This window comes from Natrix helvetica (genome assembly GCF_964273705.1).
Source record: "Natrix helvetica genome assembly, chromosome: 1".
Lineage (NCBI taxonomy): Eukaryota > Metazoa > Chordata > Lepidosauria > Squamata > Natricidae > Natrix > Natrix helvetica.
The window spans coordinates 266,083,407-266,111,315 of NC_138548.1; the positions used below are offsets into that span (position 1 = coordinate 266,083,407).

The 27,909-nt window shown below is 39.5% G+C and overlaps 1 protein-coding gene across 1 annotated transcript in view; it reads left to right on the top strand.

Annotated features, from left to right (window-relative positions):
- Window positions 1-347: 347 nt before the first annotated feature.
- The window catches only part of WWC1 (WW and C2 domain containing 1), a 117,899-nt gene continuing 90,337 nt past the window's right edge, over window positions 348-27,909 (top strand). The window contains exon 1 of the mRNA XM_081934449.1: window positions 348-1,072. Coding sequence (XP_081790575.1) covers window positions 954-1,072 — 119 coding nt within the window. The 5' untranslated portion in view covers window positions 348-953. The remainder of the gene's footprint in view (window positions 1,073-27,909) is intronic.

A 27,909-nucleotide genomic window follows, 5' to 3' on the forward strand; every position in this document is an offset into this window, starting at 1 on the left:
CAGTCTTGACAAGCAATTACCTGCACCTGAACCTGGATTCAGGGGACAAGAGCGTCTCCTCCGAAAAAACCTTTTACCAAATTACCCCACCCTCTCCCATTTGCTAACGAGAGTTGATCGCACGTGGGAATCCACCCACCGCCCGCTAGCAGGTTCGCTTCTCTTAACCCTTCCCCATCTCCGCCTCAGACAGGAGGAGGCGCTCGTCTCCGACACGGTCGTGTTTATGGTAATAGCCGCCGCTAGATTTTTTTTTTAAAGGAAAAAAAAGTTGAGGCGGCTCTACTATTACCTGTATTACAGTAGCACCGGCACAGGGGCGGAGTGAAGGAAGCAACCTAGGAGACAGCGGTGAGAGGAGGAGGAGGAGCAACAACCGCGGGCGGACGGCGCTGCAAGACTCTCTGGCGAGGAGCGTTCGGCACCGGAGCCTTGGCTAGCTGGCGGCCCTACTTTCCCTGGAAGCAAAAGCCCGGGAATATAGAAGTGGGCTCGACCTCTCTAAGGACCAGGCTAAGCGGCAGCAACAGCCCCGCCCCTTTTCAGGAGGGGGGGTGTCTTTCTCTGAAGAAAGAAAGGAGGGAGGAGAGGAGAAAGGGGGGGTGGGAAAGCCAACGCCGGCTTGCTTATCAGAGGAGGAGGCAGAGGAGAGGAGGAGGAGGGACGGACGGCGGCCAGCCCGGGTTGTCGCGTGTTGCCTGCAACATTCGAAAAAGCTCTTTTCTCCCCCGCCGCTCCTTCCTCCTCGTTCCCCGCGCCGGCTGAGGATGCAAGGTTCCCGGCCGGCCGGCTTCTTCGCTCCCGTTTCCCAGCTCGCCGCGACCCCTCGTCCCAGCGCGCCGTGCCAGCTGCTGGGCTGGGCGGGGGGTTGCTGAACTCTCTCTTTGCATGGGGTGGCCTCCGCCTCCGGCCTCGGTCCGTCTCTCCGCTGCTTGCGCCTGCTGCTGGGAAAGATGCCCCGACAGGAGCTGCCTTTGCCCGAAGGCTGGGAGGAAGCTCGCGACTTCGACGGCAAAGTCTACTACATCGACCACGCTAACAAAACCACCAGCTGGGTCGACCCGCGGGACAGGTGAGGAAGGACGGGAGCCGGAGGAGGCCGAGCCAGGCGCCCCGGGGTGGAGCCTGCCGCTCTAAGGGCGACAGGTGCCTGGAGCAGGCTGCGCCCTGGTGGGGATAAGAGGGGAAGAACTTGGTCGCGGAGAGTATATTTGGGAAATGCGTGTGTGTATTTGTCCGTTCGTCGTTAGGTCGCTTCTCTCCCCCCTCCCCCATTGTTCCTGATAGGTCAGGACGGCGATCTCTGAAAATTGGGGCCAGTATTAGTATAGGTAACTCTAGAGCAGGGGTGTCCAAACTTGGGAACTTTAAGACTTGTGGACTTCAACTCCCAGAATTCCCCAGCCAGCCGGCTGGGGAATTCTGGGAGTTGAAGTCCACAAGTCTTAAAGTTCCCAAGTTTGGGCACCCCTGCTCTAGACGTATGACCACAATTGAGCATAACATTTCTGTTGTTAAGTGAGACATTTCTTCAGTGAACTTTGCCCCATTTTAGGACCTTTCTTACCACAGTTGTTAAGTGAATCATTGCCCTTGATGTTAGCAACCTGGTTGTTAAGTGAATCTGGCTTTCCACGTTGTGGAAAAGTTGCAACAGGTCACTTTTTTTTCACTGCCGTTGGAACTTTGAACGGTGACTAAATGAACTGTTGCAAGTCAAAGACTATCTACCTCTGGGATGGCTACGCAAGAAGCTGTTTTGAGTAGGAACATACCTAGCAATATTGATAAAAGAAAGCACTTTCTGAGTTTATGCAGATGCTTCGCTCTTGGCTTCAGTAAACGTATATCAACTGGACAAGGGAGGGTCTGGGAACATGGACATTATTCAAATAAGCCAAAAGCCAGGCCATTTAATAAGTGGGAAACTTCGAGAGACTTCATCCTATTCAATATTTCAATATTTAGGACAAGGATCAAATCTTTCATTTGTGGTCTTAATTGGTGTGTATTTTAATTGTTGTATATCCTGCAAATGATCCATCACTTGTCATTCTAAACCCAAGTTGGAGAGGGGCTTTAATTTTTTCACTATTTTTTATGTTTAAATGACCTCTGCACTTCAGGCTTTTCTCACCCCAATCCTTACTTTTGTCAGTTCCAAGAAGCAGGACAGAGTCAGGGTGTTCATTCCATTCCCTTTAGCAGACTTTCAGGTCTAAACAGAGATTTGAACTATACATTGCCAATATCTAACCTGCTTCCTGAAACCATGCAGAGATATCTTAAATATGCTGACCCACATGGTTGATACATTTAAATGGCATTGGTGGAATGCTTACACAGACAAAGGGCATCATGTCAAAGTTCAGGTGGAAAGTATGTGTAATTTGAACATGGAAGCTGCCATCGGTTTGCCACACAGCTTCTTTTGTTACTTTTTTGAATGATTCATTATGTTTTTGGTCTGGTGGGAAATACCTAAGGTGGGGTGGGGAGTGTTTTGGAGTGCAAAAGCTCAATATAAATCCAATATTCTAAACCCACTTTATAGTACAGTATTTGCTCATGGCCCAGGGAGATCTGTGAATAGACTCCACTGTTAACTTCCCTGCATGGATTTTTTTTTCTGTTATGATTACACCACATGCTTAGAATTCAGCAAAGGTATGGAAGTCAAGTGATCCATTATGTAATCTATCTTATTTCCTGGAGCCCTACTTCAGTGATATATTGGTAGCTGTTCAGGCAGTATCTTTAAAATCATTGACTCCTTTCTTCATTTCATACGGTGAATCCTGAAATTTAAATTGGCTCCCATATACTTATGCAAATCAAAGGCTAACTGGAATGGTGCTAGTCAGGACTAGCCTCCTCCTCCATTTTTTAGACTTGTCAGAACACAGAATTGCACCTGCTGAACTAAAGGTGTGTCTTAGGAAACTGGTGGTGGAATTAAACAGGTGCATAAAACTTGTTTAACTCCCCAGTTATACTTGAGGCAACTCAGTTTATTTTTTTGAAAAAGCTGTTTTTTTTAAGTAGCTACATTTGTACATCTTAAATAAATACATTGGTATTTAACTAAAATAACTACAATAGACTCTTCTTCTTTAGACACAGTTGTTAAAAGCAGAACAGTATTATATCTGTAGAAGTATTTAAACTACCTTGAATTTCACTGCTTGATATGCAGATTTAGAGGTGTACATTTTCATTATACCAGTGCTTCTTGCTAGGGTGTGTGGGGTATGCATTTGCCCCTCTTGTCTTATTAATGATATACTTTCAGTGTGGGTAAAATTGTTGCTCTATCATTGTTGAGTATTCTTTAGCTTCTTTGCTGTCTTCTTAAAAAGATACCAACTGTATTTTTAATCATTATACATTTTTCATTTGTGCTCTTGGTGTGGGATATATTTTATTAAAAATATTTTATTCAAAAGAATAAGGTTTTCGTGTTAGACTATAGCTGGAAGCATCTTTAGCTAAAATATTGGCATTTGATCCAGAGCAACTTTTAAATTAACAGAAACATGATCTTCAAATGTAGAAGAATGTATGTGTATATTGAATGTATGTTTATACTCAAGATTGAGTAGATTGAGTATTTGTGCAACATTTGTTGCTTCCTTCCTACCAAATCTATGATAAAATAGTCAGAATGAATGTTATTCTTCTCTGATCTGACTTACCACATCTTTATTTTGTATAAATGGGAAGAAAGCATAATACTTTTTCACATCTTACATAAAGGCTATGTGAAAGATAATGGACAAACTTCTAGATTTCATGGTTTCTTTGCAACAATATGGAAATCCAGCAAGCTGAACAAGATGTGAAATGGTGGCTCAGGGATAATATTAATTGCTAATATTTTCTGTGCCATTTACTCATATGACTTGTGTATTCAAATAAAAAAAGGTTCTTTAGAACAGCCTCACTTATATTGCTTGTTTTAAACAAGCAGATGACAGTTATTAGTAATGAAAAATGATCTACTAGTAAAACTACTTTCTGTACAAACTTCTGTTAAGTTGTTGCCAGACTAAAACCATGGCACCCAAGGTATATCATAATACCGATATGACTACAATTAAAGAACAATGTTTTTAAAAGAAAGTATTGAACTCTAAATGTCCAATTTAATAATACTATCTGTAATGTATTGTGTTACAGTGTTTAGTTCTGCAGATTCCTGTTCTAGCCAGAAATCTTGAGGTTACTTAAAGTTTGTGGCATCTCTGATTTTGATAGAGTACAATTATTACTTTACTATGTTCTGTGGTGTCCTTCATGACGATGATTTTTGGGTTTCAATATTTTATCCACTCACTTCCCTTTTCTGGGAATTTTTTCAATAATGAATAAAAATCTGAATGTATTCTTGGATTGCAAAACATATGTCAACTAGATCCAGAGGTTGACAATTGACACTCCTAGATGATAAGATCAGAATGTAGTTGCTCCATGTTTCTGACTTACAGTATTATATACATGAAAGCAAAAAAAATATAGAAGTGATATTGCTTTGTATGTGATTTACAGATAAAGTATTAGAAATGTAGGTTACAGTAACTCCAGAAAATATCTGGGATAGAACTAAAATGTGTATCAAATATTTTATGTAATCCTCCCTTTACTGTATTTCAGTTTTAGACAATGAGCTAAAACACATTGATTCAGACATAGTCATTTTTATTTTAAAATTAATGCTATGCTGTCCACATTTTGTGATTAATAAGAATTTAGTATTAATAAATTCTTATTAATAAGAATTTAGAAAATACCAACTATCATAATCTAATGGAAAAGGTGGAGGTGAGAAAACATTGTTGACCAAAGTCATTCAGTGAGTTCATTGAAGGATTTAACTAGAGTCCTAAGCACTACATTTCTGTGCTTACATAGACATAGTGCATTAAATTGCACAGGTATAATAAAGCCAAATTGTTGTCTGATATATTGGGTGTGCTATATATTTAACACAGGGATATGTTGTGAGCAGAGAGCCAAGCTTTGCTAACATTGTTTCTTTTATATCTTTTGGGAGAAAAATGTGAACTATTAGGATGTAGAAAAAAGTCCAGATTGCTAAAAAATATTTTCTTTGTGTGATTTAGGGGTTATGAAGTCATCACATATATTATATCATATCATCTCCAAATGCTAAATGTGTTTAAAATACAAATAGGTAGACTGTGTGTAAAAACAATAACTTGCTGCTTTCTTTTATGATTCTGTTCTGTATGGACATAGTCCTTTAACATCAGATCAAGGAACTATCTAGCTTGGAACATCCAGTTGAATGGTATTTCAGTATTTCATATTGCAGATAGAATTTTCCTGTTTTAGATTCATATGCTTATTCTAAAATGTGAAACACTTAAAACTCTTTTGAGAAAATTAAGCTAGAAATATACTAACTGCAGTACCGGGCCATAGCTACGCTGCATTCCCAAGGCTACTTCCATTGTTCAAGGGTCATATTGTTTCCAAGATCAGAATGTTGCTCCATAACATGTATGAGCAAGTATGTGTGTACATAAAGGATCTAGCTTTCTTTAAGCACTGAGCATGGAAAAAGTATATTCTCTGTAGGTAGAATGATGTACCATTTTCACAAAGTTAAGGGTATCAGGATTCCCTTTTTTGACTATTTACTACTGAAATGTGTTTTTTTTTTCAAGCTGTGTTTGAAAACACTCATCTAACTGTTTCAGCAGTATTTCCAAATCTATGCGATAATTCCTACTAGGTTTTTGTGATCTTGACAACAGTATCCTTTCAATGGGGAAACAGAGATTTGAATTGTAAGCATCAAAATCCAGGTTTTCTTTAAAAAGTGAGAATTTTGTAGTCCATTCAGCCTCTCTTCCAACTTAATATTCTCCAGATGTTTTGGATTCCAGTTCCTATTATTTCTGACTATTCTGGCTTGTACTTCAAAATATCTGGAGAGCATTAGGATGGAAAGTAGAGGCTATAGATCTTTGGTAAACCCATCTTAAATCTGAAGATGAAAAGTTATAAGCATGACGCTGTCTTCTGGCTCTCTTGGTTTTAAGTTTACCATAACTAGATGTTATTTTCTGGTACAGTAACCAGAGACTACCCTGAGAAGCAAACTGTGGGAACATTGTCTGCTTAGAGACTAGTTGGCAGTCAAAAATTGTAAGGTTAAAGCAAGGCAAAAAGTGTTGTTTCCAACTGGTACACACAGGTGTGTTTAATAGCAAACCAAGCCTTTGGGCTGTTATATTACCCAACTAGGCTCAATATATACATCATATGTGACACATTGTTCTACCTGTGTTAGAACTATTTCTTTGCAAGCATTTTTAAAAAAATGATTCCTGAGTTCTTATAATAAAACATTAGTTAGCAGATATTTATAGAATATTATTGTTATGTATAAAAATTCTACAATCCCAGTATTCATATTATTTACCAATTGGGTATATTTGTGAGAAGAAATTTAAATCAAACCCTACTTTGAATTTAGTAGATGAAGAACTAAAACTTCTAAGGATTTCTAAAACTTGTCTCAGTTTTCCTTACATTTTTTTACTTTTTAAAATTGTAACTTAAAAGTTGGCCAAGGTTTTTTTTGGGGGAAGGAAGGAGACAAGGATGAAAAATGCATCAAAATTTGCACTTATTAGCAAGGTTCCTAAAACTCCAAACCCTCTACTGAACCTTTAGATCAGTTTGAGTAATTATCAGGGATAATAGAGTTGAGGGGGAATTACTGCCAGGGAAATATGACATTTTTGGAGCTAAGAATCCAGTAAAAGTGTTGCATTCAATCTCTGTATGAAGTTCTATTCAATGTAATATTTTTAATATTAGCTATTTAAAAGCCACACTTTAAAAAGTATACAAAGCATAGATGTAATATAAGCAGAATCATGTTCTTCATATGTTCATATTAAAAATGGATTTCTTCATATTTCAAGATTATCAAAAGTTTTTGCATGTTTCAGCCTGTCTTCTTTTTATGGACAAATGCATTTTAAAACCATCTTATAGGCTTGAGTGCATGTGGGAGTCTGTTTAGTGACTGAGGTGAACATTGTTTTGTTGGTGGTTAACTATAATTTAACCTGGCCTTCATAGAAGGCTGGCGAAGTTGCCATCCTTGGTTAGTGTGCCTCTGAGGGAAAAGATTCACATGAGTGCAGTTGGCTGCCTTTGCTTCGTTACCAATCAAGAAAGGGCAACAGATTGGGAAGGTCTGCAGCTGCATAAGCTCCAATTCTGCCAAAAAGAATAATGAGAGTAGTCAAGAAAAGGAACAAAAGCTGAGGAGAGATGCCCTACATCTCTGAGATTTTTTCTTTACACTCTGGGTTTTCATTTGCAAATCAGCACTATTCTGTTTGTTGTTTGTGCTTCTCACTGAACTTTTTTCCCCCATGGATCTCTTTCTTTGGAAATGTTCATTTTATTTAGCCAAATTTAATTGCATACCACTGAAGCATCATTTAACAGCTAGATTTTTATTTTAGTTTTAGTTTTAAGTGAGGTATATAACTGCAGTTTGATAACTACATAAAACTCATATTATTTTTGCAAATTAAGTGGCTGGAACAGGGGGAGAAACTAATTCAGTAAAAGTGTGATTTTCCTTGAAACTGATTATGGGTCTTAATATATAAGTAACACTATTATTCCTTAACTTTAATGTAATAATATGTATATATATTGTCCTTAGTTACAACTTGTAATATTCATAGTTTCAGAATTCAGTTCCCCTTTGGTTTCAATTTGCTAAACATTATTTTATTCTTCAAGACTGAGGATTATTTCATTGCACAATACATAATGCAACAAGATATGTATAATAACATTGTTTTGATAGTTTTACCTATGACAAGCTCCTACAGAAAAATCTTGACAGTAGGTCTTAAAACTTAGGTTGGGTGGGTGAGTAAATTGGATTTTTCACCATATGTTCACCAATAGAATAATTGGTCTTTTTAGGCTTTTCTTTAAACATTTTTTAAAACTTACCTTGCCTTAATGTTTAAAAATTTTCATTGTACTAAGTGGTAGCTACTGGAGTCAACCTCCCTCTTGCAGTGATGATTTTACCTAGTTGGATAATGAAACCTCTGTAAGCAAGCAAGCAAGCTTAGGGAACACCAGCAGCTCCACTGTTCAACCCTAAGTTATACATATTCTCTTCTATTGGATTGCTACTCATTGTCCTACTATCATTCTGTGTGCCCCATTATCCATTAAATTATTAATTTTGATATGAAGTGGAACATATTGGCAAATGTTATTTTTGCCCGATTCAATCTGTATTCAGAAATTTCAGTCTGGTTTATAATAGTTCTATAATAATTAACCTAAAGAATTGCAAAACACAGACAAAATAGACAAAAGTTAAATTTAAAGTTAGACCATATTTAAAATTAATGAAATATTTCAAGCCATTTTAAAAGCTTTCTTTACAATCAAGTTGTTGTCAAACCCACTCTGCAAGTAGGCATCATGATCTGAAATTATGTTCAGAAAGACAAGCATGGAGCATGAGAAACAGGCCTAAAGAGTGTGTGACATGATGGAATAAGGAGACATGAAAAGTTTTTGAAGAGGCAAATAGGTTAACATACTGTGTTAGACATATCTAATAAAAAATAATTGTGGGAATAACACCTAGTGTTGTAGCGACTGCATCCTCTGCCCCAAACAGGCACCTTCAATAGTACTTAGTAAGAAGCTTTGAATGATACACCTTATATTTTTGTATTGACACTTGGCACATGAAGTCATTCTATCATGACATACAGCCAGGTATTACATGTACAAAATGATATCTTTCATAATTCATAGTCACCTATTCTTTTAAAACTTGATTTTGAATGGCTGCTTTATCCAATATTTCCCAATCCTAGTATTTTCTAGTGAGATGTCCTCCTTATTTTTATTTCCTTCTATTTTTTATTTTTTATTGTTGACCCCATTTATTTATGTATTTGTGCATACCACTACCCATAAAATCAATTGGAGCAATATACAAATAACAGGAAAAGATAATAGTAAAATCACAATACATTTTAAAAAGTCAGCTGATATTGATATCCATAGGACAGGTAAAAAGCCATTCGGAGTCTTCTAAAACTGTGAGATAGGTGGCATATAAATTTAATTTAAAAAAACAGGAAGCAGATATATTATCAGTGGGCAGGATTAAAGGAAAATCTTACATAAGCATTAATCAGTTTTCACAAATGTCCTTTATAGCCACCAATATATGTTATTTGGAACAGCAAAGAGTCTGGCATCATATTCATGTACTTTTGGTTAGGGTAATGGTAGGAGCAAAGAATATTGAAATACAAGTGGAGTGGGTCATAGTTTGCATAGGTTTGTAAGATGGAAAATGTTCCCACTCTCTTGCTACAAAAAGTTGGCAAATGCAAAGCTGTCTTTGAACCGGTTTCCAAGTAACATGCTTACTTTGCCCAAAACTCTGCAAATTGGAGAAGGGAATGCTTCCTATAAACTGCCCATTCACCAAATTGTATGAATTATAATGCATCTCAGGCTTCTTGAGTTAGTTCATTTCACAGCAGTGAAACATGTTATTCCTTAAAGTTTAGTACAACAAACATTCCTCCGTTCAGTGTACATAATGCACATGTATTTCCTTTACGAAAGAATGCAAACCTGTCTGTCCACATTTTATTATTGTATTATACTTCTCACTGACCCAACCAATACATTGCTGGAATTCAATATGGTTATTGTTTGAAAATCCAGAGTATTTCTTGGGACTTTTATCAGAGAATGATTTTAGTATTTGTATTCCTCAATTATTTCTGTTCCTCGGTTAACCCTATGTATGTTTGTTCTTTTTCTATTGCGTAGATACTATGGCATTTGTTACAGCAAAAATATAAACCTTAGAAATTATAAATTTGTGAGGAATTAGAAGTATTTTATGGAAAAACATCAATTTTGAGATATACCGTATTTTTCAGAGTATAAGACACACCTTTTTCTCTCAAAAAAGAGGCTGAAAATCTGGGTGCATCTTATACACCGAATACAGCATTTTTTGCCTCCCGAAATTACCGCCCCCTTTACCAAAATGGCCATGTGTAGCCTTATGGAGGCTTTCAGAAAGCTCCTGGGGGCTGGGGAGGGCAGAAATGAGCAAAAAGCAGGCCATTTTTGCTTGTTTTTGGCCCCCCACACCCCCAGGAGCACTCTACAAGCCTCCTAAAGGCTATTCATGCCCTTTTTGGGGGGGAAAACAGGCCCATTTTTGCTAAGGTTTGCAGAGTGCAAAAACTTTTTTTTTTATTTGCCTCTTCAAAACCTTGGTGTGTCTTATACTCTGAAAAATATGGTAATATCATTTTTTAAACTTTTCAGCTTTTTGGTGAAGACAAAGTGAGGTTATTGAACGCAATTATATGTTGTAGTTTTTTCCATTGTGGCAGCATACATTAATGTAATTCCATCTGTTTATGTTTGTGTTCTGTTTCATGAAGACAGTTGTTATTTATAAAATATAATGACACAGGAAAAAAAGTTCATTAAATCATCTGATTTTATTGCATTGAACTCTAAAGCTATGAAATGCTTTGGATCACCCCAGATCTTAAAGTACATGTTTTTTTTTTCAAACATTACTGCCAGGCTGATATTACTGTTGTAAGATGTGTCTATGTAAGAATTGCTTAAAAGATGTATCACTTTAAAGACTTTATACTTGCCTTTGTACGAGGTCTTGCCTAAACATCTTAATAATTCTTTAAGCGTATTCTAACTTATTTTTGGAGTTCTACAATTTTTAAACATCATGCTAATTAGGTGGTAGTCACTTTAAAGAATGTAAACAAATTGTCTTTCATTGTTTAGTGAAATGATATGCAGGAAATCCTTCCTTATCAACTGCAATTGGCATTGGCAACTTGGTTGCTCAGGGATGCAGTCATAAACTGAAAAACTGATGTAACATGCCCATCTTACAAAAGCAGTTCTGCAATTGTTAAGTGAATCGCCATGGGTCATTAAGTGTGATATCACATGACTGACTTATCACTTCGTGCCAGTTTTTCAATTGACTTTGCTTGTCAGAAGCTGGCTGTGAAGTTTGCTAATGACAATCATATGATTACGGGACTCTGTGATCATTGTAAAGGTGCACCAGTTTCCAAGATCCTGAATCATTATCACATAACTTGGGGGACACTACGCCTTCGACAATTGTTCACACCTTTCTCTTAAACAGTCACTGAATAAGCAATTAGTAAGTAAAGATTACTTCTATATCAGGATAGATTGTTTAGGTGGAAAAAATCCTGTTGTAATTGGTAAATTATTTAACATTTATAGAATATATTTTGATGATCAAGATGTGCCCCCTCCCCAAAAAACCCTAAAAGATTAAACTTTGAAGTTGCAACCATTATAAACTCAGTGTTCCATGGGCCTCCATGAAGCAGTTCCTCTGAAAGTGTTATATAGGCGGAAAACAAAACAATCTGTAGGGAGAAAATGTACTTCATATGCTACATCAAAATAAAATATTGGAATTTGTGTCATATTTTTGTAAGCCATAGATCTTGTGTGGTATAAATACCACTTGTTTCAAAAAAAAAAAAAAAAAGGGAAAGGTAGAATTGTCTTGTATTCCCAGATGGCTAGGAAAATGCATAAAAAATATTTCCTTGGTGGTCGAAAGACTGGAGGGATCAAAATTCCTTTCTTGTACTGCAAAAAATGTTTATTTTACACATACATATATTTAATTTTTTATGCAAGTCTTTAATGGAACATAATTAGACTTACATATTTCATAAATAGTAGTCATGCATGCCTGCCTTCTTCCTTCCTCCCCGCTCCCTCCCTCCCTCCGTTCTCCCTCATTGGTGATTTTTTTAAAGATACCCAATGTCAGAAACAACCTTGGATTTGAGTAGAAGTACCAATTAATGGTAGCTATCAGCAGCCAAATAAAACATTTCTGCATTTAACGCCCACATAAGGCCTTAAGGCTGAATAATGCTGGAAAAACTGGCTTCACAATATTTTGTTCCCAGGTACAAAGTTGATTCTCACCTGGTGGTATTTAAGTTTTAATTTTTTTTATTGTAAAAGAAGCCATCATTTTTAGAAGAAGTACTTGGTTTAATATAGTGATTGGAATAAATATAAAAAGTTTGAAATTGGCTACCATTTCCTGGTCTTACAAATTGGAGAGTCATTCTCGAGCTACTTTCTACCGTACAATATCATTTATTTAGCTATTAAAATTTAATTATGAGTCCTTTTTCCAATAGTACATTCTAATGTTTCCCAATAGTTGAAATTAAGAAGAGCAATTTCATTGCTCTTTTCTAGGTGCTGTATGAACCACCTAGAAAAGTTTATAATATTCTCAGACATGTCTGCTTTTTTTCTTCATCTAAGGATAATAGAGGTCTGATTGACAGCAAGAAGCGTGGCATGCAGATTAGTCTCTACATAGACTGGTCTATGTTTAGAACAACAAATCCAGTTGACCATAGCACTTTTTTCTTTGGTTGTTCGATGCTAACTAATAAAAAGTATGACCTGCAGAGGTCTCCTACATCTGGCTTGGATAAAATGAAACACTAGAGGTTGAGCAGCATATTAATGACAGAATGTTCTGAAATGCTGGACTCTTTCTTCCAGTAGATGCAAATAGGTATTCAAAAAAATACTTGTAGCAAGAGTGAAGTCACCCACTGCTACTTCCTGAGATGCATCCAAATAATACCTTCTATTTCTATTCAACTAGAAATATAAATTAATATCAATAATCACTTCTGAGACATCCAGACGAAATAATGCTTTGCATCTCTTAGTGGAGATCATCAATTGGAGCCAACAATGCTTAGTCTGAACTTTAGTTACATTGGATCAATTTAATTACGATCAGCAGGATTTGATCAAGTTTTTCAATAATTGTTTTTGTATTATCATAAGTGATACATTTTTTTATAATAATTTCATTGAAGAGTACAATTACAATAGAGCTAATACAAAATAAAAAATAGATGCAAAAAAGAAAAAGAAAGAAAAAAAACGACTATAGTAAAGAAATATATAAAACATGACTTCCCTGTTCATCATAGCAGCTATAAATAATTTCAGTAATTTATCATCTTCTCCTAAAATACAACAAATGATCTCTTCTTCCCAAAACCCAACTCTTATCTATAAATAAAACCTTAAACCCCCTGTAATTTCATTCCTGATGTCAGCAAAAAACTATTAACGATTACCAAAGATAACATCTATTTTAACCTTGATCAAATAAACCAACTTTATATTCCTTCCTTTTACTTCTAACAATCTTGATCTGTGGTATCTCCAAACAGTGACATAGAACTTGATTTTACTTTCTTGATTTGTTATTTGTATATACAGGTGAAACTCAAAAAATTAGAATATCGTGCAAAAGTTCATTTATTTCAGTAATGCAACTTAAAAGGTGAAACTAATATATGAGATAGACTCATTACATGCAAAGCAAGATAGTTCAAGCCATGATGTGTCATAATTGTCATGATTATGGCTTACAGCTCATGAAAACCCCAAATCCACCATCTTAGAAAATTAGAATATTACATGCAATCAATAAAACAAGGATTGTACATAGAACAATATCAGATCTCTGAAAAGTATAAGCATGCATATGTACTCAGTACTTGGTTTGGGCCCCTTTTGCAACAATTACTTCCTCAATGCAGAGTGGCATGGAAGCTATCAGCCTGTGGCACTGCTGAGGTGTTATGGAAGACCAGGATGCTTCAATAGCAGCCTTCAGCTCTTATGCACTGTTCGGTCTCACGTCTAACATCTTTCTCTTGGCAATGCCCCATAAATTCTCTATGGGGTTCAGGTCAGGCGAGATTGCTGGCCAATCAAGCACAGTAATCCCATGGTCATTAAACCCATGTGCTTTTGGCAGTGTGGGCAGATGCCAGGTACTGCTGGAAAATGAAGTCAGCATCCCCAAAAAGCTCGTCTGCGGAAGGAAGCATGAAGTGCTTCAAAATCTCCTGGTAGGCGGCTGCGTTGACCCTGGACTTAATGAAGTGCAGTGGAACAACACCAGCAGATGTAATGGCTCCCCAAATCAACACAGACTGTGGAAACTTCACACTGGACTTCAAGCATCTTGCAATGTGTGCCTCTCCATTCTTCCTCCATACTCGGGGTCCTTGGTTTCCAAATGAGATGCAAAAGTTGCTCTCATCAGAAAAGAGGACTTTGGACCACTGAGCAACAGACCAGGTCTGTTTTTCTTTATCCCAGGTAAGACGCTTCTGACGTTGTTTGTTGTTCAGAAGCGGCTTGACAAGAGGAATATGACATTTGAAGTCCATGTCCAGGATCCGTCTATGTGTGGTGACTCTTTTTTTAAATTTTTTTATTCTTTTAAAAAAACAAAAACACAAAAAAGAATCATCCTTCATTACAACCTGTCGAAAGCGTGTCGATTGGTTACAGACAGTTTATGTGTGGTGGCTCTTGATGCACTGACTCCAGCCTCAGTCCACTCCTTGTGAAAGTCGCCAACACTTTTGAATGACCTTTTCCTGACAATCCTCTCCAGGCTGCAGTCATCCCTGCTGCTTGTGCACCTTTTTCTTCCACACTTTTCCCTTACACATAACTTTCTATTAATGTGCTTTGATACAGCACTTTGGGAACATCCAACTTCTTTTGCAATTACCTTTTGAAGCTTTCCCTCCTTATAGAGGGTGTCAATGATGGTTTTCTGCACAACTGTCAGGTCAGCAGTCTTTCCCATGATTGTGATTCCTACTGAACCAGATTGAGAGACCATTTAAAGGCTCAGGAACCCTTTGCAGGTGTTATGGCTTAATTAGCTGATTAGAGTGAGACACTTTGAGCCTAGAATATTGCACATTTTCACAATATTCTAATTTTCTGGGATTGTAGATTTGGGGTTTTCATGAGCTGTAAACCATAATAATCACAATTATGACAAATCATGGCTTGAACTATCTTGCTTCGCTTGTAATGAGTCTATCTCATATATTAGTTTTACCTTTTAAGTTGCATTACTGAAATAAATGAACTTTTTCACGATATTCTAATTTTTCAAGTTTTACCTGTACCTTTCAATTATTAAGGCATCAACCTGTTTCTTTTGTATGTTCATTGTAGCACTTTTTCTATTTCATCTTTTTTTAGCCTCTCATTTTTAAATGTACTTTCAAATCAATCCCAGTCTTGGCATGTATATTCTTCTTCCATAACATATTTTAAACATGATCTAGCTATAGAGGCAGACACTCTTAAAATTAACTTCTGGATCCATTGTTTGAAAACATCCTTCAATGTGTCCAATGTTGACATATCTTGCTTCAATCTGTAATTGTAAGGTGAATTTGTGTGTTATTTGCCCATAATTGTAATTAGTTCCCTGTAGGGTCCATTTTTTAAAGTATTATTATTATTATTATTATTATTATTATTATTATTATTATTATTATTATTATTATTATTATTATTATTATTTTAAAAATCAAAATAAAAGCATTTTTCAATGGGATGGATTTTTATAATTGATTCCAAAATATTATTTCAAGTTTATCTGCAATCTTTGTCCCTTTATCAGTTTTAATCACCCTTTTGCTATGTCATATACATAAATTGTATTTAAACTTTTACTAAGGATTGAAAGAAACTCACCCAGTGTGATAAAAGTTATCAATCCAAAGGTTCCTAATAGCTGAACAGCACTTTACAAGAAGTTTCCATAAGTGATTAGAAAATGAAGTATATGAACCCAGTGTCCTTTCAAAGGGCCAAGCACAGTGTGAAGGAGATGGTTATTCCCTCATCTCCAAGTGCTCTAAATCCATCAGAGACAACTGCAGTCTCCTTATGAGCAGCCTGAAGCATTTGGGTGATTTCCAGTCTTCTCCTTGTCTGGAAAGAAATTATGAAGGGCTGGTCCACAGCCATGTTCGGTCTTCCATTTCTTCCCTGGAAGTTCTAAATGAAACATTCAATATAGCTCTATAATTATTTATAACAGTACAAACCAGCAGTGATATGTGCACTAAGGTATTAAGAAGATAAGACAAACCTTGCCGAATTAGACCCTCTAGTCCAGGGGTGTCAAACTCACGTCACGGCAGCATCATATGACTTATTGGGACTTTCCCCCCTTTGTTAAACCAGATGTGGGCATGACCATCTTGCCCATGGGCTGGGAATTTTGACAGCCCTGCTCTAGTCCAATAGTCTGTTCCCTCAGTAGCCAAACAACTACATGCACAAAGAAGCCAACTAGTCTCCCATTAGGAGTTGTCACACTGCCATCAATGGCTAATAGCCATTGATCCCCATGGCTCCATGAATTAGCCCAACTCATTTTTGAAGACAGCCAACAACCACATCTTGTGGTAGCAAATTAAAGAGATAAAGTCATTTGCAATGAATCAAAGGGATCTTATACAACTGATTAATAAAGATAATAAAGGAATGTTATATGGAATAATTTATAAATAACTTGTTTCATCAAAATATAATATTTAAAATTACTTAAACCTAACCATTCCTCATAAAATCTCTAAATATGCTTAAATCTGTAGAACAGTGTATAAATTAATTGCAATGGGCTGCTAGTGTATTGCCTTCTCTCTCATATAATCAACTGTATCAGTTGATACATTACTGCTAACCAAAATCAAAAGGAATGCAATTATTTTCTCATAGAAGCCCCTACTATAACAGAAGCCCATATATCTTCTCTGCCATCACAATCAAAGTTTCCAAAAGACAATGCTGAATTTAAACAAAGAGAGACTATGTTTTCTGATGCAAATTATCTAAGTTTCTCCTCATAGCTATATTGCCTCTTTGTTCATTCTTATCCAACTTTAGAGTAAAATCTTAATATTTTTTGCAATTCTCTGATAGTCAAGTTCATTCAGATATTAATAAAAATGGTTCATTTTATATTTAAAAATGTGTCAAGTTTGATAGAATGGAAGTAAAATTAAGAACTTTTTAGAGAGAAACCCATCATCGGTGAGTGTTTTTGACTGCTTAAAAGAATAGACTAAACCATTGGAAGTGAGGTCAAAGTGACATTCTTCATGGTTAAATATTAGTTATTTATGACTACAAGTAACTGTATGGAATGCAAAAAATGTTTGAGTTGCTATTTGGCAACAGGTATGCTATTGTTCTTTGACCCTTAAGTGCTAGAAACATAACATTGTGTTCACTGTTGGTGATCCTACTGTTTATTCACTAGAATAATTTTGTCTTCTGCATCTGTACCAATAACCTCTTTAATTTGGAATAGAACAATCATAAACAGAGATGGGGAATAAAATAGTATACAGTATATTATTTTCAACATCCTTGTAATTTTCATTGGTCACGATAGGAACAGGAACTGTAGATAGAATGATTCCCCCCCCCTCCCCCCAAAAACAAACTATGCTAGTAGGGTTATTCTTAATGTCATTTTCTTTAAATCCAGTGATAACAGAAGGCATAATCTATGGCTACTCCAACCTGGCATAATCTGTGGCTACTCCAAGTTGATGTGCCTGATTGAAAGGAATCCAGCTCCCTCAGAACTATTTTTGAGACACCTGTTTGGAGTGATGCTGTAATTGAATATTTCTTGCCTGCAGAGACGGACTTTACCTGATCTCCAGCAATGGATGTGCATCTCAATTGGCAGGGCCCTTTGCTACTGGAAAAGGAACATTTTTACCACATCCTAACAACTTTCAGGCATCTTCAGAGATTGTTACTGCCCCCCTCCTGCATAAATTGAGAATTAACTTTCAATTAACTGTTTAGTACAATAGCTCTCTAGCCAACCTTTTCTTGTCAATTTTAGATTTAAGGCAATTTCTATTTCTTGAGTCAAATATCTGGAAATACCTCTCTTTGTATAAGTTGTCTTTTCAAAGATAATTCAATATGGCATGTTTGTTAAATGTTCAAAATATTCCAGAAAAAGTTTAAAGTCCTCTTAGACAGGTTTTTTTTTGTAGGGGGTGGTTTACATAAATTTAATCTATTGTCATTTTCAATAAATAGACAATGAAAGCACCTTCAAGGCATTGAAAAATATAAAGATATAATCTAAGAATAACAATGCTAAATGTAGATATGGTAAGAATTAGTCTTCCACCTCAGTTAAAAAAGTAATGTTAATGAAGAACCTAAACTTGATCTGATTGTGCTCTAATTGACCATTCTGTATCCCCCCCCCCCCCCCCGTTGTTGGCATCTTGCATTTCAGGAAGGATGCTGTAGCTTGCAACAACATTTGGTATTTGTATCATGCACGTTTTGCTACAGCAAGCTTCACTTGCACTGACGGGTCTAGTCAAAACATTATGAGGGATACTTTTGTGATTGAGAAGAAAGACTTCATAGTAACATGGAGTGTTCTCTCAGCTTCAAATGGGGTGTCATGTCCTCAAAAGGTTACATTCCCAGGCTGGTTTGGAGAATACTGATACAACCAGAATAGTGTGTACTTTTTAAAATATGTTGATTGGCCCATACATGCATTTTTTGTTAAGCACTAGTCCACCAGGATGTTTGCTTTTGAAGAATAAACATCAGAACTCTTATACTAGGTATAACTGAAGTATGTTGGCAGCTAAGCCCTTAAAAATGACATCATTTAATCAACTGGTTTTTGAGTTGCACTAAAGACTTTAAAAATCAATTATAAGTGTTTTTTTCTGGTTCACATTGTCCTAATTCAAAGAACAAGCAGAATCCTACAGAGTTATTTCAGAGCTGATCATAGATTTGTGTGTGTGTAAATAATATTTCATTCTGCCAGAAATAGTCTGTTATGATCCATGGAATAGTACTTTTGGTTGATGGTGCATGCAATTGCTAATGTGAACGCTACTACTATAAATAATACTTCACCCATTCTAAAAGAAACATGCAAAATCCCTTATATAAGGGGTGTGTTTTTCAAAATTGCTATTTGATTCATGTATGTTGCTACTTCTAGATATGCGAAGTAGTATACAGCAAATCAGGTGTTTTATTGACTTGGGCTTTTGAGTTGTACTTATAAAGCAGGCATGATGCTTCTAGATGGATGGATGGATGGATGGATGGATAGATAGATAGGGATGGATTATATATAGATTTAAAACAATAAACAATATTTTTAAAATAGTGACACTATAGATCATGGAAGCTATGATGTAAATAATAAAAGCAGTATGGAGAATAAAATTGTTCTTTAAATATATTTAAAACATTATCTGCTTTTGTTTAATTGTTTAATCTAAAAACTTAAACACTAGCGGTAATTCAGTCATTTTTCTGATAATTTGGCATATGATTAATCACTGGTTAGATAGAATTATGCCCAATACCTAGTGAGATACTGCTGAATCTGTGCATACAAACCTCATGCTCTGACAGCATTATCCTGGAAAATAGGGTTGATTGTATAGAGGACCTCTCTGTGTTTCCATTCTGTAAAGATACAGAATCAGACAAGTAGCTTATGACTCCATTAAGAACTGGGGCAGAAAATCCACATTACATTATAGGATTTATGAATGTTGACCTTCTAACAAGTGGGAAAGGCTGATAAATATACCATCAGTGAATGCCAGATGAAAGGCTCTTCGTGGCTGTTGCTGCTACCATAGTGACTAGAGGCTTCCCTCTCTGTGAAAACAAAATCTCTGGGGATTTTTGATCAGATTATGCCTGAATGGAAGTAAGATTAGATGCTTCCCTACTAGTGTATTTTTAGTTTCATTCAAGGTTGTCAGGGTTTAGTTACGAGGTGCAAATGCATCTGTAATATTACTGGTCACTGAGTTTCATTTTTTATATTGCTCAAACCTGCTAGTGCTGTTACACCAAAGCATAAAAGAGAGATGGGATGACTTTAAGTTTAGTGCCTTGACTTTGTTTCTTTCTAGGAGCCTGGCATCCATCATTCAGAGCCTGTGCAAAACAAAAGAAGTGGGGGGGGGGGGAGGAAAGATTCTTTTGAATTGAGTTCAACTCCTGTTCCATGCAGTTTTCTTGGCAGGATGATAGAAATAGCTTGCCACTGTCTTTTGGGGATTTGCTTTTAATTCCCACTTTAGTTAACAGCTCTGAAATTCCTTACTAATCTTCTATCCAAGTACTACCAGGATGAACTCAAAGCATACTTTAAAAATTATAGAATAAGATGCCTTTGAAAACATGCACAGATACGTATTTGTGATTTATAAGTCCTTTCATATGAAAATCAATTCTTCTAAATGTTCTTTTTCAACAGCCTAATTTACAAGAAAGAAGACATTTAATTGTCAGAAAATAGGTGTCATTTGCAGATCTACTGCAAATTGCAAATGCATTATATAAACAGCACTGTTTAATCTGTTCCATATCCCCCGAGCCCCCACCACACCCAGACAATCTGCCGTGAGTGTTGAATTAGATTCTGGTAACACTTTAGTTAGCTACTATTCACGGAGTCAGGGAAGCATTACTGAAACTTCTCTTCCAGCAGCAAAACCAAAAGATTGCAACTGAAGTGAAAGGGGATTGAAGTTTTCTAATTTCTGATTCAAACAGAGGATTCTTACCATAGATTTGCTCCTCCTCTTTGACACCCAAGGAAGTAGATTTATCTGAATTAATTTATTGTAGAGAAACAGAAAACAACATTTATGTTATAATATTTATTACATTTACACATTTAAACAAAAACACATTATGTTATGGAGTGAATTATAAGCCCTTATAAGTTCTCCATAGTGAGTGGAGGAGTATCCAGGATGGGTTGACCTCGTTCTCTCATTGGTTGAATTGAGTCCAATAAGCTCTTTAAGACATACCCCTATCGCCAGGTATTCCCCAGTTCCAACTCGGTTCCTCAACTGAATGGTTGTGTCATCCTGTGTTCCGGCAACCTTGCTATCATGATTTATGCAAGCCCTACTCAACCCTTTTCTGTGAGTACCTGACTAGCCTGAGAAGCCCAGTTGGGGCAACGAGGCTCAGCTCGCTGCTGAGTCTTTCCCTTTAAGGAAGGTCTTTCCTTTTAAGGAAGGTCTTCCTCTTTAAGGAAGGTCTTTCCCTTTAAGGAAGAGAAAAGGAAAGCAGCTGGAGGAAGAGGCGGTAAGGCTCTCACCAAGCCACTGATAACAGCAGGACGCCACAGGAGAGAGCGGAAGGTGTGTGGCAGCTCTTAGTATCACATGCCGCTTTTCAAAGCCCTGACTGGTAGGGCTGTTTGTATTTGCTGCACAGCGCCATTTTGAAAAGAAGGGGGGGGAATCCCTACGTGACCCAAGTTGGCAGCCTCCTGCAGCTCGGAGGACACAGGCAGGAATCAAGTCCTCGCTTCTACAGCCGGAAGCCCCACCAGAGGGGCAGAAGGACCCCCAATCAGGTTAGACCTTACCCCTGAAGATACTTCCAAGGATGGGGGCGGCAAGGCAAAGAGCAAAACGAAGCACACCTCCTCCAGGGCAGCTAAAGAGGCAAGCTCCAGCTCCAAGCTTCCCAAACCTGGCTCTAAATATGAAAGGCAGAGGCATAAAGCCCTAGAGCGCATCTGCCATAAGGCCAACAGCAAGAAGGCTCCCCCTGGACTGGAGCCTGATACGATCACAGAGGAGGATCCCTTCCAGCAAGTGAGGATTCCCATTGATACCTCAGGCATCTGGTGCTCTACCCAGGGATGGCAGTCACCCTCACGTGCTACAACATTGGGGCCACCCATCGCTATGGAGCATTCTCCTCCTTCCCTCTGCAGTCATGGGGGTGGGCAACCACCCACTACAGGGATGCCTAATTTCCAGGACATGATGCTGCAGGCATTCCAACAGTGCATGGCAGCGGCTTTTCAACAGCCCCAGATCCAGCCACAAGCACCTCCTCTGCCTATGGTTCCAGAGGGACTGGAGGACCGGGGGGATCTCCCATGCTCTCCCATTTCATCTCAGGAGGACAGCGAGTCTGAGTCGGAGGAAGGTGAGATTAGAGAGGACAGACTGTCTGAGGACGAAGGCATGCCTCCTCCTAAGCCTACTTTTACTGGCCTGTTTCAACCCTCCTTGTACAAGTCCCTGCTTTTCAAGGCAAAGGCAGTGGCCAAATTTGGCAACAAATCATCAGAAACTCAGGTGCATCCTCAGTGCTTCTCGGCGGAGACCATCTTTGAGGAGCAGGCCATCGAGGCAGATACAGTGCCCACACCCAAGTTCCTCCTCGACCTGTTCAAACGACAATGGGCATCCTCCACCTCAGGCCCTAAGCCCTCTTTCACAGACAAGACTTTCTTCAATGTGGACAAGGATATGGCTCAGGTGCTGCTGCAACCTACTATTGACGCACTGGTCACGGTGCTGCATACATCTACTAGCATGCCCGGAGAACCAGAGGACGCTCTGAAATCGGAGGACAGGAAGGCTGACCTTACCCTGCAAAGGAGCCATCAAGCAGTGGCCTGGGCAGTGAGAGCAGCTACCACCGCCTCCTTCTTTAATCGATCCTCCCTACTCTGGCTGCAGGATCTCCAGCAGCGAACCTGGTAGCGGATGTCAGGGCATACCAAGACATCAACAAGTTTGTGGCAGCCATTCAATTCTCTTCAGATGCCACCTTGGCTGTTGCCAGGTTTGTCTCCAGGGTGATCGCCTCGTCTGTAGCATCTCGCAGGCTACTCTGGCTTTGACAGTGTCAAGCAGACGTATGCCACAAGAGGCACTTGGCATCAGCCCCTTTCACGGGGGGATCCCTCTTTGGCGCAGCTCTTGATCCCTTCCTAATACAGAATAAGGACAAACGGAAGGTGCTCCACACCGCTCCGAGGAAGGCCACCTTCAGGGCGACACCAGCGGTCAGGATTCCTTTAGGGGGTCTGAGTTTTGTTATGTAGGATTTAGGCAGTACCAGGGAGGTTATGCATCCAGGCAGAAGTATCAACCAGATAGACAGCAGAGGGGCAGGCAGCAGAAACGCCCCTTTCGAGAGGGTGGAGGGGTTGGAGGCGGTCGCTCCTTCTGCAAGAACTAACCCTAGAGCTAGCTCTCCCCCCATCGGGGGACGCTTGGCGTATTTCGCCAGCCATTAGGACCTGTCTTCCTCCAACACATGGGTTCAGGCCACCATCCGATCTGGCCTATCAATCAAAATTTTCTTTCGAAAAATCCTTACGAATTTGCCCCATCTCAAATAACCCAGCCCGGAGGCAGCTTATGCAGGAAGCTATCCAACACCTATTGGACATCAGGCCTATCCAGGCGGTGCCACCAGAGCAACAGGGCGGGCGTTACTATTCCATATTCTTTGTGATCCCAAAGGCCTCGGGCGGCTGGAGAGCCATTCTAGATCTAAAGCGCATAAACAGCTTTATACGCTATCGGAGATTTAAGATGCACTTGCTGGATTCTATTCTGGAGGGGGTCAGGCAGGGGGACTTCTTCACCTCCATAGACCTCACAGAGGCCTACCTGCATATTCCCATAGTCCCCAAACACAGACAGTTTCTCAGTTTTGTTATCTAGGGCACCATTTCCAGTACCGGGCCTTGCCCTTTGGGTTGTCGTCGGCCTCCAGAATTTTCACAAAGATAATGATGGCATTGGCACCGCACCTGAGGTAGGTACCTGTTCTAATCCAATGCTACCTTGATGACCTGTTATTGCAGTCATCCTCTGTTAAGGGAGCCTTACGGGACTTCAACATCACCATGTCAGTCCTGAGAGACCATGGATTCTCGGTTAATCTGGCCAAAAGCCATCTACAGTCCATCATGAGGCTGATTCACTTAGGAGCCCTGATAGACACAGAGTCTGGCATAGTCTCCCTGTCACCTGAGAGACAGCACAACCTTAGGGAGCTGGCCTCCCAGGTATCCAGGCAATGCAGGGTGCCCTTAGCTACTTTGTCCAGGTTGCTAGGTACTATGGTGTCTGCCATTGGCATTGTTTCCTGGGTGTATCTGCATACCAGAGACCTTCAATGGTTCCTTTTACCATTCCAGCGAAGACGCCTGAGCTGCTCCCAGATCAAGGTCCTCCTTCCAGAAGAAGTATCCCTAATATGGTGGACGTCCCCTGCAATAAACAAGGGGGAATTCTTCAGAAATCCAGACCAGGTGACAGTCACAATGGACGCCAGCCTATTCAGATGGGGGGCCCACCTGCAGTCACAGATGGCGCAGGGACAATGGAGCCAGATGGAACTGACTCACAACATAAACTGGCTAGAACTCAGGGCTGTCTGCCTGGCCCTCAAACAATTCCAGCAGTTGGTCAAGGGCAGCCACATCCTAGTACTCATGGACAACATAACCACCAAAGCACATATAAACAGGCAGGGCAGGTCCAGATTCAAACCCCTCATGCTGGAGGCCAAAAGACTGGGGCTTTGGGCCGAAAGGAACCTGCTCTCAATAACCACCGAGCATATAGCAGGGGTGGACAACGTCAGGGCTGACTGGCTCAGCCGGGCCGAGGTGGACAATTCGGAATGGCAGCTGCAGCCAGCCATTGTGAACTGCTTCGGCTGCCTGGAGGTTGACCTATTTGCCACCCCTCTCAACGCTCAACTCCCGAGGTTTTATTCCCAATACCCATCGCAGAACACGGAGGGAGTGGATGCCCTCCGCTGCCCATGGCCCCGGGGGTTCCTTTACGCCTTTCCACCCTTGCCATTGATTCGCAGGGTCATGCAGAAGATTCTGCAGGAAGGGGCAGAGATAGTAATGATTGCCCCACATTGGCCTTGGCGGCCTTGGTTTGCTGACCTCCGATCCCTGTCGGTAGAGAGGCCCTGGAGAATCCCTCAGGAAAGGATCTCCCTCAACCAGGGGTCGCTGGAGCACCCGGACCCTCAGTGGCTCCAGCTGACTGTCTGGCACTTGAGCGGAGCATCCCGAGGGAGGGAAACTTCTCCCCCAAAGTCATACAGACCATCCAGGCAGCATGCAGGCCATCCAGGGAACGCATTTACAACTCCACATGGCGTGCCTTTTGCACATGGTGCGCCACCAGGAACCAGGATCTGGTTTGAGCCACAGTCCCCCAGGTCCTGGACTTTCTTCAGGCGGGCCTGGACAGAGGGTTGGCTCCTAACACCATCAGGAGACAGATATCTGCAATTTTGTTGGTGCTTTGTGTGCGGTAGGTCTCAGACACTGACTCACCACCCCATGGTCAGGCGGTTCCTCAAGGGGGCTTTTAACCTTAAACCACCCATGGTACACAAGTACCCTTTCTGGGACTTGCACAGGGTTCTGGATGCCCTAATAGGTTCCACCTTTGAACCACTTCCTACAGTATCCCTCAGGTTCTTGACACTCAAGGTGGCCTTCTTGATGGCCATTACCTCAGCCAGGTGGCTATCCGAGCTACAAGCATTGTCCACCACAGAAGATCTATGTAAGTTCCACCAGGACAGAGTGGTCCTTCGGGTAGACCCCTCCTTCATACCCAAGGTGTGCTCCTGTTTCCATCGGTTGCAAGAATTGATACTACCGAACTTCTCTCCGAACCCTTCTCACCCACTAGAGAGGAAGTGGCACACTTTGGATGTGAGGAGGGCCCTGAGGATCTTCTTCAAGAGGACTCGACCAAGCAGGAAGTCAGAAGCCCTGTTTGTTTCATTCCAGCCTGGGTCCTTGGGGAACAAGGTGACTGCTACCACCATAGGCAGATGGTTACGGAACTGCATTGCTACAGCCTACCAAGCACGGGGGCTGCAGACACTGGGGTCGATTACTGCACATTCCACATGAAGCATGGCCACTTCAGTGGCCTGGGCCACGCAGGTCTCCTTGATGGAGATCTGCAGGGCAGCTACTTGGACTTTTCCCTCACCATTCATGAGGAACTATAAACTGGACTCCTTCGCCTCAGCGGAGGTGTCATTTGGACGTAGGGTATTACAGACTGTTCACAGGGTGGGAGAAACAGCTCACCTAGCATAAGGTCATGCATTTACACCATGTGGGAACCCTCCCTAAGGACATTGAGCTTTGGTACGTCACATCCTGGATATCCCTCCCCTCACTATGGAGAAGGGGTGTTGGTACTTACCTGATGCGCCTATTCTCATAGTGGGAGAGGAGTATCCAGCCCTTCCCTGATATTGTCTTGTTGTTGAGCTAATTCGTGGTGTGAACGGGTTCTGTTAAAAGTTTAAATAAAGTTTTTGTTAGAATTATGACAAGGCCTGAGTGGATAACACATTGAGTCTGATAGAGTTCTTCGACGAAACTGGGGAATACCTGGCGATAGGAGCATGTCTTAAAGAGCTTATTGGACTCATTTCAACTAATGAGAGAACAAGGTCAACCCGTCCTGGATACTCCACCCCCACTATGAGAATAGGCGTATCAAGTAAGTACCAACACCCTATTTAATGCTCCTTTGCCCCACCTTTTAAAAAAATCTTGCACACTGAAGAATAAAAATTGGAGAAGCTTAGTCTAAACCCCCATTAAATATGTAAATGCCTGTTCCATTTATGATATAATGTATTTGTTGTGCTGTTTTGTTCAGTGATCAAGCTGAAATAATGTTATGGGCAATATTATTGAGGCCACTGTACCTCATTAAAATATATTTGCAAATTGCCTATGGCAAGAATTCCAATCCATCTCAACAATAAACTATACAATCCTTGAGATTAATGTATTTATTTATGGGGGTACAATTTTGGTAAAATAAGCTCTGGTCCATAAAAATATGATACAATAATCCTTTGTATGATGGAATTATTGCACTTAGATATTATCAATCAGTGCTAATCCGACAAGCATTTTGCTTATTTTGTAACATCAGTGCTTGGGATGGAGGCTTGATAATCAGGTGCCATATTCTAAAAGGACTCTTGTTTTATATAGTATTGGCTCAGTGGAATGTGACAGGCTGATCCAGTTTCCAAGATACATGGGGAGTGAGAATGTAAACAAGAGCCCATGGCTACATTCTTGGGATTTCACTTCAGCTAAGAGGAAGGAGGAAAATAAGTGTTCGAGAGTTTAGTTCGAGATAAAAGGTGTTGCGGTTGAGTACACTCTTTCTTTAGAAAATACCGGTGAAATAGAACACATCTAGATATATAATTTGTTCTTTTAACATGTAGTATAGATACACAGGTTTCCTATCAAGAAGTTTCCATGGAGAAAGTTGTTTTTCTCCCTACTTCTGAGGAAGCTATTTAACCACATTTACTTAGAATAAGTTGATTGTTTAACTGTTGTTCTTGATAGTAAGAAAGAAAAATGCAGGAAGGTCATTACTGTGAAATAACCTATTTGAAAAATGGTATTTTCTCTCAGCCCTAAGAAGGATGAAATGGCAAATCACTTCTGAAAAAAATTGCCAAGAAAACTTCAGCAAACAATCTCCAAGAATTGTACATGACTGAATAGAAGAAATAAAGTTCCTCATATTAACGTAATTAGAACTGATAATAGGAAACGGGCAACTCCCTCATCTCCAAAAACCCCTCACGTTACAGATGGTGTACTGCAGTGGTGGGATTCAAATAATTTAACAACCGGTTTTCTGCCTTAATAATTTCTTCCAGGAACCAGTTCATCAAACTGCTCAGAAACTTAACAACCAGTTCTCCTGAAGTGGTGCAAACTGGCTGAATCCTTCCACTGGTGTACTGTATAAAATAACCTTATATATCATCACAATACTGAAACTATATACAAAAAAAATTGAGACAAGTTGAATATGATTTTAGTTATGTTTTTTCAGATTGTGACAGCGAAACTGACAACATAATCCCTTATTCTGTCATTAGAAAAGCAGGTGGGCGGTGTTAGATCAGCATAGTTTGCAAATATATGTGATGAAATCCGCTTAGATTAGGATGTTGGACAGCAAATTACAAATTGAA